Raw genomic sequence first — 17,271 nt, 5'->3', positions numbered from 1 at the left:
CAGCAGGATGTGGTGTCGTCCCCCTTCATAATGTAGACGTGGTGCCAGCAGGGTGTGGTGTCTGTCCCCCTTCATAATGTAGACCTGGTGCCAGCAGGGTGTGGTGTCTGTCCCCCTTCATAATGTAGACCTGGTGCCAGCAGGATGTGGTGTCGTCCCCCTTCATAATGTAGACCTGGTGCCAGCAGGATGTGGTGTCGTCCCCCTTCATAATGTAGACGTGGTGCCAGCAGGGTGTGGTGTCTGTCCCCCTTCATAATGTAGACCTGGTGCCAGCAGGGTGTGGTGTCTGTCCCCCTTCATAATGTAGACCTGGTGCCAGCAGGATGTGGTGTCTGTCCCCCTTCATAATGTAGACGTGGTGCCAGCAGGATGTGGTGTCGTCCCCCTTCATAATGTAGACCTGGTGCCAGCAGGATGTGGTGTCGTCCCCCTTCATAATGTAGACCTGGTGCCAGCAGGGTGTGGTGTCTGTCCCCCTTCATAATGTAGACCTGGTGCCAGCAGGGTGTGGTGTCTGTCCCCCTTCATAATGTAGACGTGGTGCCAGCAGGATGTGGTGTCGTCCCCCTTCATAATGTAGACCTGGTGCCAGCAGGATGTGGTGTCGTCCCCCTTCATAATGTAGACCTGGTGCCAGCAGGGTGTGGTGTCTGTCCCCCTTCATAATGTAGACCTGGTGCCAGCAGGATGTGGTGTCGTCCCCCTTCATAATGTAGACCTGGTGCCAGCAGGGTGTGGTGTCTGTCCCCCTTCATAATGTAGACCTGGTGCCAGCAGGGTGTGGTGTCTGTCCCCCTTCATAATGTAGACCTGGTGCCAGCAGGGTGTGGTGTCTGTACCCCTTCATAATGTAGACCTGGTGCCAGCAGGATGTGATGTCTGTCCCCCTTCATAATGTAGACCTGGTGCCAGCAGGGTGTGATGTCATCCCCCTTCATAATGTAGACCTGGTGCCAGCAGGGTGTGGTGTCTGTCCCCCTTCATAATGTAGACCTGGTGCCAGCAGGGTGTGGTGTCTGTCCCCCTTCATAATGTAGACCTGGTGCCAGCAGGATGTGGTGTCGTCCCCCTTCATAATGTAAACCTGGTGCCAGCAGGATGTGGTGTCTGTCCCCCTTCATAATGTAGACCTGGTGCCAGCAGGATGTGATGTCGTCCCCCTTCATAATGTAGACCTGGTGCCAGCAGGATGTGATGTCGTCCCCCTTGGATGTGGTGTCTGTCCCCCTTCATAATGTAGACCTGGTGCCAGCAGGGTGTGGTGTCTGTCCCCCTTCATAATGTAGACCTGGTGCCAGCAGGGTGTGGTGTCTGTCCCCCTTCATAATGTAGACCTGGTGCCAGCAGGGTGTGGTGTCTGTCCCCCTTCATAATGTAGACCTGGTGCCAGCAGGATGTGGTGTCTGTCCCCCTTCATAATGTAGACGTGGTGCCAGCAGGATGTGGTGTCGTCCCCCTTCATAATGTAGACCTGGTGCCAGCAGGATGTGGTGTCGTCCCCCTTCATAATGTAGACCTGGTGCCAGCAGGGTGTGGTGTCTGTCCCCCTTCATAATGTAGACCTGGTGCCAGCAGGATGTGGTGTCGTCCCCCTTCATAATGTAGACCTGGTGCCAGCAGGGTGTGGTGTCTGTCCCCCTTCATAATGTAGACCTGGTGCCAGCAGGGTGTGGTGTCTGTCCCCCTTCATAATGTAGACCTGGTGCCAGCAGGGTGTGGTGTCTGTACCCCTTCATAATGTAGACCTGGTGCCAGCAGGATGTGATGTCTGTCCCCCTTCATAATGTAGACCTGGTGCCAGCAGGGTGTGATGTCATCCCCCTTCATAATGTAGACCTGGTGCCAGCAGGGTGTGGTGTCTGTCCCCCTTCATAATGTAGACCTGGTGCCAGCAGGGTGTGGTGTCTGTCCCCCTTCATAATGTAGACCTGGTGCCAGCAGGATGTGGTGTCGTCCCCCTTCATAATGTAAACCTGGTGCCAGCAGGATGTGATGTCATCCCCCTTCATAATGTAGACCTGGTGCCAGCAGGGTGTGGTGTCTGTCCCCCTTCATAATGTAGACCTGGTGCCAGCAGGGTGTGGTGTCTGTCCCCCTTCATAATGTAGACCTGGTGCCAGCAGGGTGTGGTGTCTGTCCCCCTTCATAATGTAGACCTGGTGCCAGCAGGATGTGGTGTCTGTCCCCCTTCATAATGTAGACGTGGTGCCAGCAGGATGTGGTGTCGTCCCCCTTCATAATGTAGACCTGGTGCCAGCAGGATGTGATGTCGTCCCCCTTCATAATGTAGACCTGGTGCCAGCAGGATGTGATGTCGTCCCCCTTCATAATGTAGACCTGGTGCCAGCAGGATGTGATGTCGTCCCCCTTCATAATGTAGACCTGGTGCCAGCAGGATGTGATGTCGTCCCCCTTCATAATGTAGACCTGGTGCCAGCAGGATGTGGTGTCTGTCCCCCTTCATAATGTAGACCTGGTGCCAGCAGGGTGTGGTGTCTGTCCCCCTTCATAATGTAGACCTGGTGCCAGCAGGGTGTGGTGTCTGTCCCCCTTCATAATGTAGACCTGGTGCCAGCAGGATGTGGTGTCGTCCCCCTTCTTAATGTAGACCTGGTGCCAGCAGGATGTGGTGTCTGTCCCCCTTCATAATGTAGACGTGGTGCCAGCAGGATGTGGTGTCGTCCCCCTTCATAATGTAGACCTGGTGCCAGCAGGATGTGGTGTCGTCCCCCTTCATAATGTAGACCTGGTGCCAGCAGGGTGTGGTGTCTGTCCCCCTTCATAATGTAGACCTGGTGCCAGCAGGATGTGGTGTCGTCCCCCTTCATAATGTAGACCTGGTGCCAGCAGGATGTGGTGTCTGTCCCCCTTCATAATGTAGACCTGGTGCCAGCAGGGTGTGGTGTCTGTCCCCCTTCATAATGTAGACCTGGTGCCAGCAGGGTGTGGTGTCTGTACCCCTTCATAATGTAGACCTGGTGCCAGCAGGATGTGATGTCTGTCCCCCTTCATAATGTAGACCTGGTGCCAGCAGGATGTGGTGTCGTCCCCCTTCATAATGTAGACCTGGTGCCAGCAGGGTGTGGTGTCTGTCCCCCTTCATAATGTAGACGTGGTGCCAGCAGGATGTGGTGTCGTCCCCCTTCATAATGTAGACCTGGTGCCAGCAGGGTGTGGTGTCTGTCCCCCTTCATAATGTAGACCTGGTGCCAGCAGGATGTGGTGTCTGTCCCCCTTCATAATGTAGACCTGGTGCCAGCAGGATGTGGTGTCTGTCCCCCTTCATAATGTAGACCTGGTGCCAGCAGGATGTGATGTCGTCCCCCTTCATAATGTAGACCTGGTGCCAGCAGGATGTGGTGTCTGTCCCCCCTTCATAATGTAGACCTGGTGCCAGCAGGATGTGGTGTCTGTCCCCCTTCATAATGTAGACCTGGTGCCAGCAGGATGTGGTGTCTGTCCCCCTTCATAATGTAGACCTGGTGCCAGCAGGATGTGGTGTCGTCCCCTTTCATAATGTAGACCTGGTGCCAGCAGGATGTGGTGTCGTCCCCCTTCTTAATGTAGACCTGGTGCCAGCAGGATGTGGTGTCGTCCCCCTTCATAATGTAGACCTGGTGCCAGCAGGATGTGGTATCTGTCCCCCTTCATAATGTAGACCTGGTGCCAGCAGGATGTGGTGTCGTCCCCCTTCATAATGTAGACCTGGTGCCAGCAGGATGTGGTGTCTGTCCCCCTTCATAATGTAGACCTGGTGCCAGCAGGATGTGGTGTCTGTCCCCCTTCATAATGTAGACCTGGTGCCAGCAGGATGTGATGTCGTCCCCCTTCATAATGTAGACCTGGTGCCAGCAGGATGTGGTGTCTGTCCCCCCTTCATAATGTAGACCTGGTGCCAGCAGGATGTGGTGTCTGTCCCCCTTCATAATGTAGACCTGGTGCCAGCAGGATGTGGTGTCTGTCCCCCTTCATAATGTAGACCTGGTGCCAGCAGGATGTGGTGTCTGTCCCCCTTCATAATGTAGACCTGGTGCCAGCAGGATGTGATGTCGTCCCCCTTCATAATGTAGACCTGGTGCCAGCAGGATGTGGTGTCTGTCCCCCCTTCATAATGTAGACCTGGTGCCAGCAGGATGTGGTGTCTGTCCCCCTTCATAATGTAGACCTGGTGCCAGCAGGATGTGGTATCTGTCCCCCTTCATAATGTAGACCTGGTGCCAGCAGGATGTGGTGTCGTCCCCCTTCATAATGTAGACCTGGTGCCAGCAGGATGTGGTATCTGTCCCCCTTCATAATGTAGACCTGGTGCCAGCAGGATGTGGTGTCGTCCCCCTTAATAATGTAGACCTGGTGCCAGCAGGGTGTGGTGTCTGTCCCCCTTCATAATGTAGACCTGGTGCCAGCAGGGTGTGGTGTCTGTCCCCCTTCATAATGTAGACCTGGTGCCAGCAGGGTGTGGTGTCTGTCCCCCTTCATAATGTAGACCTGGTGCCAGCAGGATGTGGTGTCTGTCCCCCTTCATAATGTAGACGTGGTGCCAGCAGGATGTGGTGTCGTCCCCCTTCATAATGTAGACCTGGTGCCAGCTGGATGTGATGTCGTCCCCCTTCATAATGTAGACCTGGTGCCAGCAGGATGTGATGTCGTCCCCCTTCATAATGTAGACCTGGTGCCAGCAGGATGTGATGTCGTCCCCCTTCATAATGTAGACCTGGTGCCAGCAGGATGTGGTGTCTGTCCCCCTTCATAATGTAGACCTGGTGCCAGCAGGGTGTGGTGTCTGTCCCCCTTCATAATGTAGACCTGGTGCCAGCAGGGTGTGGTGTCTGTCCCCCTTCATAATGTAGACCTGGTGCCAGCAGGATGTGGTGTCTGTCCCCCTTCATAATGTAGACGTGGTGCCAGCAGGATGTGGTGTCGTCCCCCTTCATAATGTAGACCTGGTGCCAGCAGGATGTGGTGTCGTCCCCCTTCATAATGTAGACCTGGTGCCAGCAGGGTGTGGTGTCTGTCCCCCTTCATAATGTAGACCTGGTGCCAGCAGGATGTGGTGTCGTCCCCCTTCATAATGTAGACCTGGTGCCAGCAGGGTGTGGTGTCTGTCCCCCTTCATAATGTAGACCTGGTGCCAGCAGGGTGTGGTGTCTGTCCCCCTTCATAATGTAGACCTGGTGCCAGCAGGGTGTGGTGTCTGTCCCCCTTCATAATGTAGACCTGGTGCCAGCAGGATGTGATGTCTGTCCCCCTTCATAATGTAGACCTGGTGCCAGCAGGATGTGGTGTCGTCCCCCTTCATAATGTAGACCTGGTGCCAGCAGGGTGTGGTGTCTGTCCCCCTTCATAATGTAGACGTGGTGCCAGCAGGATGTGGTGTCGTCCCCCTTCATAATGTAGACCTGGTGCCAGCAGGGTGTGGTGTCTGTCCCCCTTCATAATGTAGACCTGGTGCCAGCAGGATGTGGTGTCTGTCCCCCTTCATAATGTAGACCTGGTGCCAGCAGGATGTGGTGTCTGTCCCCCTTCATAATGTAGACCTGGTGCCAGCAGGATGTGATGTCGTCCCCCTTCATAATGTAGACCTGGTGCCAGCAGGATGTGGTGTCTGTCCCCCCTTCATAATGTAGACCTGGTGCCAGCAGGATGTGGTGTCTGTCCCCCTTCATAATGTAGACCTGGTGCCAGCAGGATGTGGTGTCTGTCCCCCTTCATAATGTAGACCTGGTGCCAGCAGGATGTGGTGTCGTCCCCTTTCATAATGTAGACCTGGTGCCAGCAGGATGTGGTGTCGTCCCCCTTCTTAATGTAGACCTGGTGCCAGCAGGATGTGGTGTCGTCCCCCTTCATAATGTAGACCTGGTGCCAGCAGGATGTGGTATCTGTCCCCCTTCATAATGTAGACCTGGTGCCAGCAGGATGTGGTGTCGTCCCCCTTCATAATGTAGACCTGGTGCCAGCAGGATGTGGTGTCTGTCCCCCTTCATAATGTAGACCTGGTGCCAGCAGGATGTGGTGTCTGTCCCCCTTCATAATGTAGACCTGGTGCCAGCAGGATGTGATGTCGTCCCCCTTCATAATGTAGACCTGGTGCCAGCAGGATGTGGTGTCTGTCCCCCCTTCATAATGTAGACCTGGTGCCAGCAGGATGTGGTGTCTGTCCCCCTTCATAATGTAGACCTGGTGCCAGCAGGATGTGGTGTCTGTCCCCCTTCATAATGTAGACCTGGTGCCAGCAGGATGTGGTGTCGTCCCCTTTCATAATGTAGACCTGGTGCCAGCAGGATGTGGTGTCGTCCCCCTTCTTAATGTAGACCTGGTGCCAGCAGGATGTGGTATCTGTCCCCCTTCATAATGTAGACCTGGTGCCAGCAGGATGTGGTGTCGTCCCCCTTCATAATGTAGACCTGGTGCCAGCAGGATGTGGTATCTGTCCCCCTTCATAATGTAGACCTGGTGCCAGCAGGATGTGGTGTCGTCCCCCTTCATAATGTAGACCTGGTGCCAGCAGGATGTGGTATCTGTCCCCCTTCATAATGTAGACCTGGTGCCAGCAGGATGTGGTGTCGTCCCCCTTCATAATGTAGACCTGGTGCCAGCAGGATGTGGTATCTGTCCCCCTTCATAATGTAGACCTGGTGCCAGCAGGATGTGGTGTCGTCCCCCTTCATAATGTAGACCTGGTGCCAGCAGGGTGTGGTGTCTGTCCCCCTTCATAATGTAGACCTGGTGCCAGCAGGATGTGGTGTCTGTCCCCCTTCATAATGTAGACCTGGTGCCAGCAGGATGTGGTGTCTGTCCCCCTTCATAATGTAGACCTGGTGCCAGCAGGATGTGATGTCGTCCCCCTTCATAATGTAGACCTGGTGCCAGCAGGATGTGGTGTCTGTCCCCCCTTCATAATGTAGACCTGGTGCCAGCAGGATGTGGTGTCTGTCCCCCTTCATAATGTAGACCTGGTGCCAGCAGGATGTGGTGTCTGTCCCCCTTCATAATGTAGACCTGGTGCCAGCAGGATGTGGTGTCGTCCCCTTTCATAATGTAGACCTGGTGCCAGCAGGATGTGGTGTCGTCCCCCTTCTTAATGTAGACCTGGTGCCAGCAGGATGTGGTGTCGTCCCCCTTCATAATGTAGACCTGGTGCCAGCAGGATGTGGTATCTGTCCCCCTTCATAATGTAGACCTGGTGCCAGCAGGATGTGGTGTCGTCCCCCTTCATAATGTAGACCTGGTGCCAGCAGGATGTGGTGTCTGTCCCCCTTCATAATGTAGACCTGGTGCCAGCAGGATGTGGTGTCTGTCCCCCTTCATAATGTAGACCTGGTGCCAGCAGGATGTGATGTCGTCCCCCTTCATAATGTAGACCTGGTGCCAGCATGATGTGGTGTCTGTCCCCCCTTCATAATGTAGACCTGGTGCCAGCAGGATGTGGTGTCTGTCCCCCTTCATAATGTAGACCTGGTGCCAGCAGGATGTGGTGTCTGTCCCCCTTCATAATGTAGACCTGGTGCCAGCAGGATGTGGTGTCGTCCCCTTTCATAATGTAGACCTGGTGCCAGCAGGATGTGGTGTCGTCCCCCTTCTTAATGTAGACCTGGTGCCAGCAGGATGTGGTATCTGTCCCCCTTCATAATGTAGACCTGGTGCCAGCAGGATGTGGTGTCGTCCCCCTTCATAATGTAGACCTGGTGCCAGCAGGATGTGGTATCTGTCCCCCTTCATAATGTAGACCTGGTGCCAGCAGGATGTGGTGTCGTCCCCCTTCATAATGTAGACCTGGTGCCAGCAGGATGTGGTATCTGTCCCCCTTCATAATGTAGACCTGGTGCCAGCAGGATGTGGTGTCGTCCCCCTTCATAATGTAGACCTGGTGCCAGCAGGATGTGGTATCTGTCCCCCTTCATAATGTAGACCTGGTGCCAGCAGGATGTGGTGTCGTCCCCCTTCATAATGTAGACCTGGTGCCAGCAGGATGTGGTATCTGTCCCCCTTCATAATGTAGACCTGGCATTGGCCTGCTGAAACAGGAAAGGACCTTCCCCAAACTGTTTCCACAAAGGTGGAAGCACAGAATCATCTAGAATGTCATTGCTGTCATCAAGGAAAGGGTGGCTGCTTTGAAGAATCTCAAATATAAAATATATTGTGATTTGTTTAACACTTTTTTGGTTACTACATGATTCCATATGTGTTATTTCATAGTTTTGATGTCTTCACTATTATTCTACAATGTAGAAAATAGTACAAATAAAGAAAAACACCTTATATGAGTAGGTGTGTCCCAACTGGTACCGTATACTGAATATATTATTAATATATTATTATATTATTAAACGCAACATGTAAACTGTTGGTATCATGTTTATTGACCTGAAATAAATGATCCAAGACATTTTTTCCATAAGCAGAAAAGGCAGGTTTGAATTGACATTTTTTCCATAAGCAGAAAAGGCAGGATTGAATTGCCATTTTTTTGGCCATCGATGTGATGTTCGGTGGAGCCTCGTCAGTCTGTTCTGTACGAGCCTGGCTGAGAGGCCGTGTGGGCGTGAAATGACCTCGCCTGGCAACCACAGCGAGGAAACACAACTCTGTAGTCCGCCGGGAAACTTATTTGGAAGACACCCATACATTTTTATAATATTTATTTTCATATTAGATCATTTTATGTTTTCCTCTCATTTTAATTCAAGTACTTTTGAATGACCAACTTGAGAAAATGTCAGATTTTCTATGTATTCCAGTATTTTAATTTCAGAGTGTCATATTCAAGTACTTTTAAGCTCCTTGTACGAACCCTGTTATATAGACAGTTTTATTGTATGTTGTAGTCTGGAGGACAGAGAGGTTATATAGACAGAGAGGTTATATAGACAGAGAGGTTATATAGACAGTTGTATTGTATGTTGTAGTCTGGAGGACAGAGAGGTTATATAGACAGTTGTATTGTATGTTGTAGTCTGGAGGAGAGAAAAGGCTGGTTGTGTAGTTAATATTAATATTGTCTGACCTCAGTGAACCCTCCGCTCCTCTCTCATCTCCTCTCCTTTGCTCTCGTTCAATGTAATTGTATATGATTTACCAACAAAACCTTCTTCCATTTCATTGCAGAAATAACTATTTCCTGGTCTCTGTTCTCTCCTCCCACATCTCTCCTGTGTCTGAGTGGGATGATGTTGATCTTAGGGAGATGGTGGAAACTACAGAGTACCCCTTTGGAAAACTGCAGAGTACCCCTTTGGAAAACTACAGAGTACCCCTTTGGAAAACTACAGAGTACCCCTTTGGAAAACTACAGAGTACCCCTTTGGAAAACTACAGAGTACCCCTTTGGAAAACTACAGAGGACCCCTTTGGAAAACTACAGAGTACCCTTTTGGAAAACTACAGAGTACCCCTTTGGAAAACTACAGAGTACAGTGATATGTTCAACACATACCATTTTTTCAGTTGATTGCACCAGCACATAATTTGGTCTCATAATGTACCTGCATTCCATACAGAACCAGGCTAATAATGATTAGTCATCTTTTAAATTAGCATTCCCAGGGCTGGACATCCAGATAAATCCGCCACACCGTGCCAGGTCCAACTGAAAGCTACCGGCCCAAATGAATAGAAGAAGAATTAAGCAGATATTGTGTGCATCATTTAAATGTTATCTGTAATTTTGTGGGCTGACCAAGTAACCTATAATGACGAACCCTCCATACACAAATAATTACATTTTATCTTGACAATATCATATTTACATTGATTGTTTGGAGGTGGTGGGGGGGGGGGGGAATAACTTTTGCGCAATTGTTAGCGATTCTGAACAGTCATTCTACAGTTGTAGGGCCCTATAAAATCTGTTCCTTCATTCGGTAAATTCAGTTTTCCCAGTTTTATTTATCCAGGTTTCAGAGTTTTCCTAGTTCATTCAAGTTTTCACTCTCAGAAATCACTTTTTTTATTTATAGAAAAAATAATTGATGTTCAAACTCCACAACAATGCTTAAAGCATCAGAAGAACACTTTTGAGGTGTGGGAACAATACAAAAAATAATAATTGGAAGGTGTATTTGTTCTTTAATTTAATTGTGTTCCTATCAAGAGAGCGTTGTGTCTTTGTGCTGTACAACGTAGGCTAATCATCAACCACCCGAGCCACTGCCTGTTCACCCCGCTATCATCCAGAAGGCGAGGTCAGTACAGGTGCATCAAAGCAGGGACCGAGAGACTGAAAAACAGCTTCTATCTCAAGGCCATCAGACTGTTAAACAGCCACCACTAACATTTAGCGGCCGCTGCCAACATACTGACTCAACTCCAGCCACTTTAAAAATGGGAATTGATGGAAATTATGTAAAAATGTACCACTAGCCACTTTAAACAATGCCACTTAATATAATGTTTACATACCCTACATTACCCATCTCATATGTATATACTGTACTCTATATCATCTACTGCATCTTGCCATCTTTATGTAATACATGTACCACTAGCCACTTTAAACTATGCCACTTTATGTTTACATACCCTACAGTACTCATCTCATATGTATATACCGTACTCTATACCATCTACTGCATCTGCCATGCCGTTCTGTACCACCACTCATCCATATATCTTTATGTACATATTCTTTATCCCTTTACACTTGTGTGTGTGTGTAAGGTAGTAGTTGTGGAATTGTTAGGTTAGATTACTGTTGGTTATTACTGCATTGTCGGAACTAGAAGCACAAGCATTTCGCTACACTCGCATTAACATCTGCTAACCATGTGTATGTGACAAATAAAATTTGATTTGATTTGATTTACATGAGATGGCTACATGAGATGGCATAGCTTGCAAAACAAATACCCCCACGATTGATACAAATCATCATGATATCATTCTGACTTTGCAGTCAACATTTAAAGAGGGGAAGGCTTTTTAGGAAAGCCTTAACAAATTGTACATGATGACTAAATTGCACATCGCAAAGAATAAATGAAGACTTGGGACTTTTTGAATACCTGGTTTGCATATCACATTGCTGTTTGAATAAATCTTGATAAATTAGAAAAAAAGTTAATTGTGAACCAAAAATAATGTGATCAGATTTTAAAACTACATATTTAAAATCATTGGCCGCCTTACGACCAAATGCAAGTGTTTTGGTTGCAGTCTTGAGCCCCCTCTCCCCCCGACTCACCCATGAAGTTGAGGTAGCCCTCTCCCCCCTGACTCACCCATGAAGTTGAGGTAGCCCTCTCCCCCCGACTCACCCATGAGGTAGCCCTCTCCCCCCCGACTCACCCATGAAGTTGAGGTAGCCCTCTCCCCCCGACTCACCCATGAGGTAGCCCTCTCCCCCCTGACTCACCCATGAAGTTGAGGTAGCCCTCTCCCCCCGACTCACCCATGAAGTTGAGGTAGCCCTCTCCCCCCCGACTCACCCATGAAGTTGAGGTAGCCCTCTCCCCCCGACTCACCCATGAAGTTGAGGTAGCCCTCTCCCCCCGACTCACCCATGAAGTTGAGGTAGCCCTCTCCCCCCCAACTCACCCATGAAGTTGAGGCAGCCCTCTCCCCCCGACTCACCCATGAGGTAGCCCTCTCCCCCCTGACTCACCCATGAAGTTGAGGTAGCCCTCTCCCCCCGACTCACCCATGAAGTTGAGGTAGCCCTCTCCCCCCCGACTCACCCATGAAGTTGAGGTAGCCCTCTCCCCCCGACTCACCCATGAAGTTGAGGTAGCCCTCTCCCCCCCAACTCACCCATGAAGTTGAGGTAGCCCTCTCCCCCCGACTCACCCATGAAGTTGAGGCAGCCCTCTCCCCCCGACTCACCCATGAAGTTGAGGCAGCCCTCTCCCCCCAACTCACCCATGAAGTTGAGGTAGCCCTCTCCCCCCCAACTCACCCATGAAGTTGAGGTAGCCCTCTCCCCCCGACTCACCCATGAAGTTGAGGTAGCCCTCTCCCCCCCGACTCACCCATGAAGTTGAGGTAGCCCTCTCCCCCCGACTCACCCATGAAGTTGAGGTAGCCCTCTCCCCCCGACTCACCCATGAAGTTGAGGTAGCCCTCTCCCCCCGACTCACCCATGAAGTTGAGGTAGCCCTCTCCCCCCGACTCACCCATGAAGTTGAGGTAGCCCTCTCCCCCCAACTCACCCATGAAGTTGAGGTAGCCCTCTCCCCCCCAACTCACCCATGAAGTTGAGGTAGCCCTCTCCCCCCAACTCACCCATGAAATTGAGGTAGCCCTCTCCCCCCAACTCACCCATGAAGTTGAGGTAGCCCTCTCCCCCCCGACTCACCCATGAAGTTGAGGTAGCCCTCTCCCCCCCAACTCACCCATGAAGTTGAGGTAGCCCTCTCCCCCCGACTCACCCATGAAGTTGAGGTAGCCCTCTCCCCCCCAACTCACCCATGAAGTTGAGGTAGCCCTCTCCCCCCAACTCACCCATGAAGTTGAGGTAGCCCTCTCCCCCCCAACTCACCCATGAAGTTGAGGTAGCCCTCTCCCCCCGACTCACCCATGAAGTTGAGGTAGCCCTCTCCCCCCCGACTCACCCATGAAGTTGAGGTAGCCCTCTCCCCCCCAACTCACCCATGAAGTTGAGGTAGCCCTCTCCCCCCGACTCACCCATGAAGTTGAGGTAGCCCTCTCCCCCCCGACTCACCCATGAAGTTGAGGCAGCCCTCTCCCCCCAACTCACCCATGAAGTTGAGGTAGCCCTCTCCCCCCCGACTCACCCATGAAGTTGAGGTAGCCCTCTCCCCCCCAACTCACCCATGAAGTTGAGGTAGCCCTCTCCCCCCGACTCACCCATGAAGTTGAGGTAGCCCTCTCCCCCCAACTCACCCATGAAGTTGAGGTAGCCCTCTCCCCCCCAACTCACCCATGAAGTTGAGGTAGCCCTCTCCCCCCAGAGCGTGTGTGAGGAGGCGGATCATCTTATGTAGCTGGATGCCTCGGTCGATGACGGGCGTCATGGGGATCAGGGAACTCATGTTGGTGTACATCTCTTTATCCATCAGCCAGAAGGCCAGGGACTTATCACCTACCAGAGCCTGGCAACATAGAGAGATACTTTACTATCACCTACCAGAGCCTGGCAACATAGAGAGATACTTTACTATCACCTACCAGAGCCTGGCAACATAGAGAGATACTTTACTATCCCCTACCAGAGCCTGGCAACATAGAGAGATACTTTACTATCCCCTACCAGAGCCTGGCAACATAGAGAGATACTTTACTATCACCTACCAGAGCCTGGCAACATAGAGAGATACTTTACTATCACCTACCAGAGCCTAGAGACAGAGAGATACTTTACTATCCCCTACCAGAGCCTAGAGACAGAGAGAGATACTTTACTATCCCCTACCAGAGCCTGGCAACATAGAGAGATACTTTACTATCACCTACCAGAGCCTAGAGACAGAGAGATACTTTACTATCCCCTACCAGAGCCTGGCAACATAGAGAGATACTTTACTATCCCCTACCAGAGCCTGGCAACATAGAGAGATACTTTACTATCACCTACCAGAGCCTGGCAACATAGAGAGATACTTTACTATCCCCTACCAGAGCCTGGCAACATAGAGAGATACTTTACTATCCCCTAGTAGAGCCTGGCAACATAGAGAGATACTTTACTATCCCCTACCAGAGCCTAGAGACAGAGAGATACTTTACTATCCCCTACCAGAGCCTGGCAACATAGAGAGATACTTTACTATCCCCTACCAGAGCCTGGCAACATAGAGAGATACTTTACTATCCCCTACCAGAGCCTGGCAACATAGAGAGATACTTTACTATCACCTACCAGAGCCTAGAGACAGAGAGATACTTTACTATCCCCTACCAGAGCCTGGCAACATAGAGAGATACTTTACTATCACCTACCAGAGCCTGGCAACATAGAGAGATACTTTACTATCACCTACCAGAGCCTGGCAACATAGAGAGATACTTTACTATCACCTACCAGAGCCTGGCAACATAGAGAGATACTTTACTATCACCTACCAGAGCCTGGCAACATAGAGAGATACTTTACTATCACCTACCAGAGCCTGGCAACATAGAGAGATACTTTACTAGTCCCTCTATCGCCGGGGTCTAGTCCCTCTATCGCCGAGGTATTAATAATAAGTAATAACACATTTCATTTGTATAGCACTAGTCATTAAAATTGTAATAAAATAACATTTTCTTTGGCGTTTTTGTGGAACGAACAGCTAACTGAAGACGGGACCACCGGGCGTTCGTGCAGTCTGTTTCTGCTGGACTCTTAACAACACGATGAAACTGTAGTAACGTAGACTGTTCATTCAAATGATGCTAACTGATGAGGCTCATGCAACGGAATGGATTTTTTTTGTACTGTCAGTTGAATTGAATAAAAAAAATAAAAGTTTTTTACTTCCTGCTTTGCTCCTGTGAGTACACTCCCGGTTATCACGGTGATCGTCAGCCCTACTGATTACATCACTGGCCAATAGTACCTGGTCGTGGCTCTCAGCATAGCAGATGCATCCTTCACCCTTCCTCCTATTGGTCAGCGTGTAGACGATGTTCCCCATGTCCCATTCCTCATCCTTTAACTCCTTCAGTATCTACAGAGACAGAGAGAGAAGGAGGAGAGAGGGGGAGAGAGAGAGGGAGGAGAGAGAGGTGGAGGAGAGAGAGGGAGAGAGAGCGAGGGGAGGAGGAGAGAGAGAGGGCGAGAGAGGGCGAGAGAGAGAGGGCGAGAGAGAGGGTGGAGAGGGAGGAGAGAGAGAGAGAGAGAGAGGGGGGAGGAGGAGAGAGAGAGCGAGAGAAAGAGATGAGGAGAGAGAGAGGGCGAGAGAGAGGGGGGAGAGGAGAGAGCGAGAGAGAGAGAGAGAGAGAGAGAGAGAGAGAGAGAGAGAGAGAGCGGAGAGAGAGGGGGGAGAGACAAAGGGGAGGAGGAGAGAGAGAGAGAGAGGGGGGAGGAGGAGAGAGAGAGAGAGAGAGAGAGAGAGAGAGAGAGAGAGAGAGAGAGGGCGAGAGAGAGGGTGGAGAGGGAGGAGAGAGAGCGAGAGAGAGAGGGGGGAGGAGGAGAGAGAGAGAGAGAGAAGAGATGAGGAGAGAGAGAGGGCGAGAGAGAGGGGGGAGAGGAGAGAGAGAGAGAGAGAGAGAGAGAGAGAGAGAGCGAGAGAGAGAGAGGAGAGAGAGGGGGGAGAGAGAGGGGAGAGACAAAGGGGAGGAGGAGAGAGAGGGAGGGGGGAGGAGAGAGAGGGGGGAGGAGAGAGGGAGGGGGGAGGAGAGAGGGAGGGGGGAGGAGAGAGGGAGGGGGGAGGAGAGAGGGAGGGGAAGAGCGAGAGGGAGGGGGGAGGAGAGAGGGAGGGGAAGAGCGAGAGGGAGGGGGGAGGAGAGAGGGAGGGGGGAGGAGAGAGGGAGGGGGGAGGGAGAGAGGGAGAGAGAGAGAGGGGGGAGAGGGAGGGGAAGAGTGAGAGGGAGGGGGGAGGAGAGGGGGGAGAGGGAGGGGAAGAGCGAGAGGGAGGGGGAGGGGAAGAGCGAGAGGGAGGGGGAGGAGAGAGGGAGGAGGAGAGAGGGAGGGGGGAGGAGAGAGAAAGAAAGAGCAAGAGAGCGAAGGGCAAAGGGGGTGAGGGAGGGAAAGATAGGGGGACAGTGAGAAACAGGGTTTGAAAGAGGAGAGTATGAAAGGGAGGGGAGAGGGTTTATATAACTTTATACATTCGGGTAGGGGGGGGGGAGATAGGTGGTTCTTTCTGTATGTTTGCGTGTGAGGCAGAGAAGGTGCCAGAACTATTCAGTTGGATGGGCATTTAAATTCTCTATAGGAGGGAAAGATAATTTTGTCACGGGACTTCCTTTCAAATCAAATCAAATGTTATTCGTCACATGCTTGGTAAACAACAGGTGTAGACTAACAGGGAATCGCTTAATCAGGAACATTTCAAGTGCAATCGCAAAAACCATCAAGTGCTACCATGAAACTGGGACCATCTGTAGAGCATCTATATGGGGCCATCTGTAGAACATCTATAGATATGAGACCATCTGTAGAGCATCTATATGGAACCATCTGTAGAACATCTATATGGGGCCATCTGTAGAACATCTATATGGGACCATCTGTAGACCATCTATATGGAACCATCTGTAGACCATCTATATGGGACCATCTGTAGAACATCTATATGGAACCATCTGTAGAACATCTATATGGAACCATCTGTAGACCATCTATATGGAACCATCTGTAGACCATCTATATGGGGCCATCTGTAGAACATCTATATGGGGCCATCTGTAGAACATCTATATGGGGCCATCTGTAGAACATCTATATGGAACCATCTGTAGACCATCTATATGGAACCATCTGTAGAGCATCTATATGGAACCATCTATATGGAACCATCTGTAGAACATCTATATGGAACCATCTGTAGATCATCTATATGGGGTCATCTGTGGAACATCTATATGGGACCATCTGTAGAACATCTATATGGGACCATCTATATGGGGCCATCTGTAGAGCATATATATGGGGCCATCTGTAGAGCATCTATATGGGACCATCTGTAGACCATCTATATGGGACCATCTGTAGACCATCTATATGGAACCATCTGTAGACCATCTATATGGGACCATCTGTAGACCATCTATATGGGGCCATCTGTAGAACATCTATATGGAACCATCTGTAGACCATCTATATGGGGCCATCTGTAGAACATCTATAGATATGAGACCATCTGTAGAGCATCTATATGGAACCATCTGTAGACCATCTATATGGGGCCATCTGTAGAACATCTATAGATATGAGACCATCTGTAGAGCATCTATATGGAACCATCTGTAGACCATCTATATGGAACCATCTGTAGACCATCTATATGGGGCCATCTGTAGAACATCTATATGGGGCCATCTGTAGAACATCTATATGGGACCATCTGTAGACCATCTATATGGAACCATCTGTAGACCATCTATATGGAACAATCTGTAGAGCATCTATATGGAACCATCTGTAGAGCATCTATATGGAACCATCTATATGGAACCATCTGTAGAACATCTATATGGAACCATCTGTAGATCATCTATATGGGGCCATCTGTGGAACATCTATATGGGACCATCTGTAGAACATCTATATGGGACCATCTATATGGGGCCATCTGTAGAGCATCTATATGGGGCCATCTGTAGAGCATCTATATGGGACCATCTGTAGACCATCTATATGGAACCATCTGTAGACCATCTATATGG

The 17,271-nt window shown here is 50.5% G+C and overlaps 1 protein-coding gene across 1 annotated transcript in view; it reads right to left on the bottom strand.

The window, feature by feature from the left end:
- Positions 1-17,271, bottom strand: part of gbe1a (glucan (1,4-alpha-), branching enzyme 1a) — a 239,766-nt gene that overhangs the window by 109,505 nt on the left and 112,990 nt on the right. The window contains exons 11-12 of the mRNA XM_071364995.1: positions 14,499-14,609; positions 12,878-13,049 (exon numbers count right to left, since the gene is read on the bottom strand). Of these exons, the coding sequence (XP_071221096.1) occupies positions 12,878-13,049; positions 14,499-14,609 (283 nt within the window). The remainder of the gene's footprint in view (positions 1-12,877; positions 13,050-14,498; positions 14,610-17,271) is intronic.

The sequence above is a fragment of the Salvelinus alpinus genome, chromosome 24 (assembly GCF_045679555.1).
Source record: "Salvelinus alpinus chromosome 24, SLU_Salpinus.1, whole genome shotgun sequence".
Classification (NCBI taxonomy): domain Eukaryota; kingdom Metazoa; phylum Chordata; class Actinopteri; order Salmoniformes; family Salmonidae; genus Salvelinus; species Salvelinus alpinus.
This window is presented reverse-complemented; position numbering and strand designations above follow the sequence as displayed.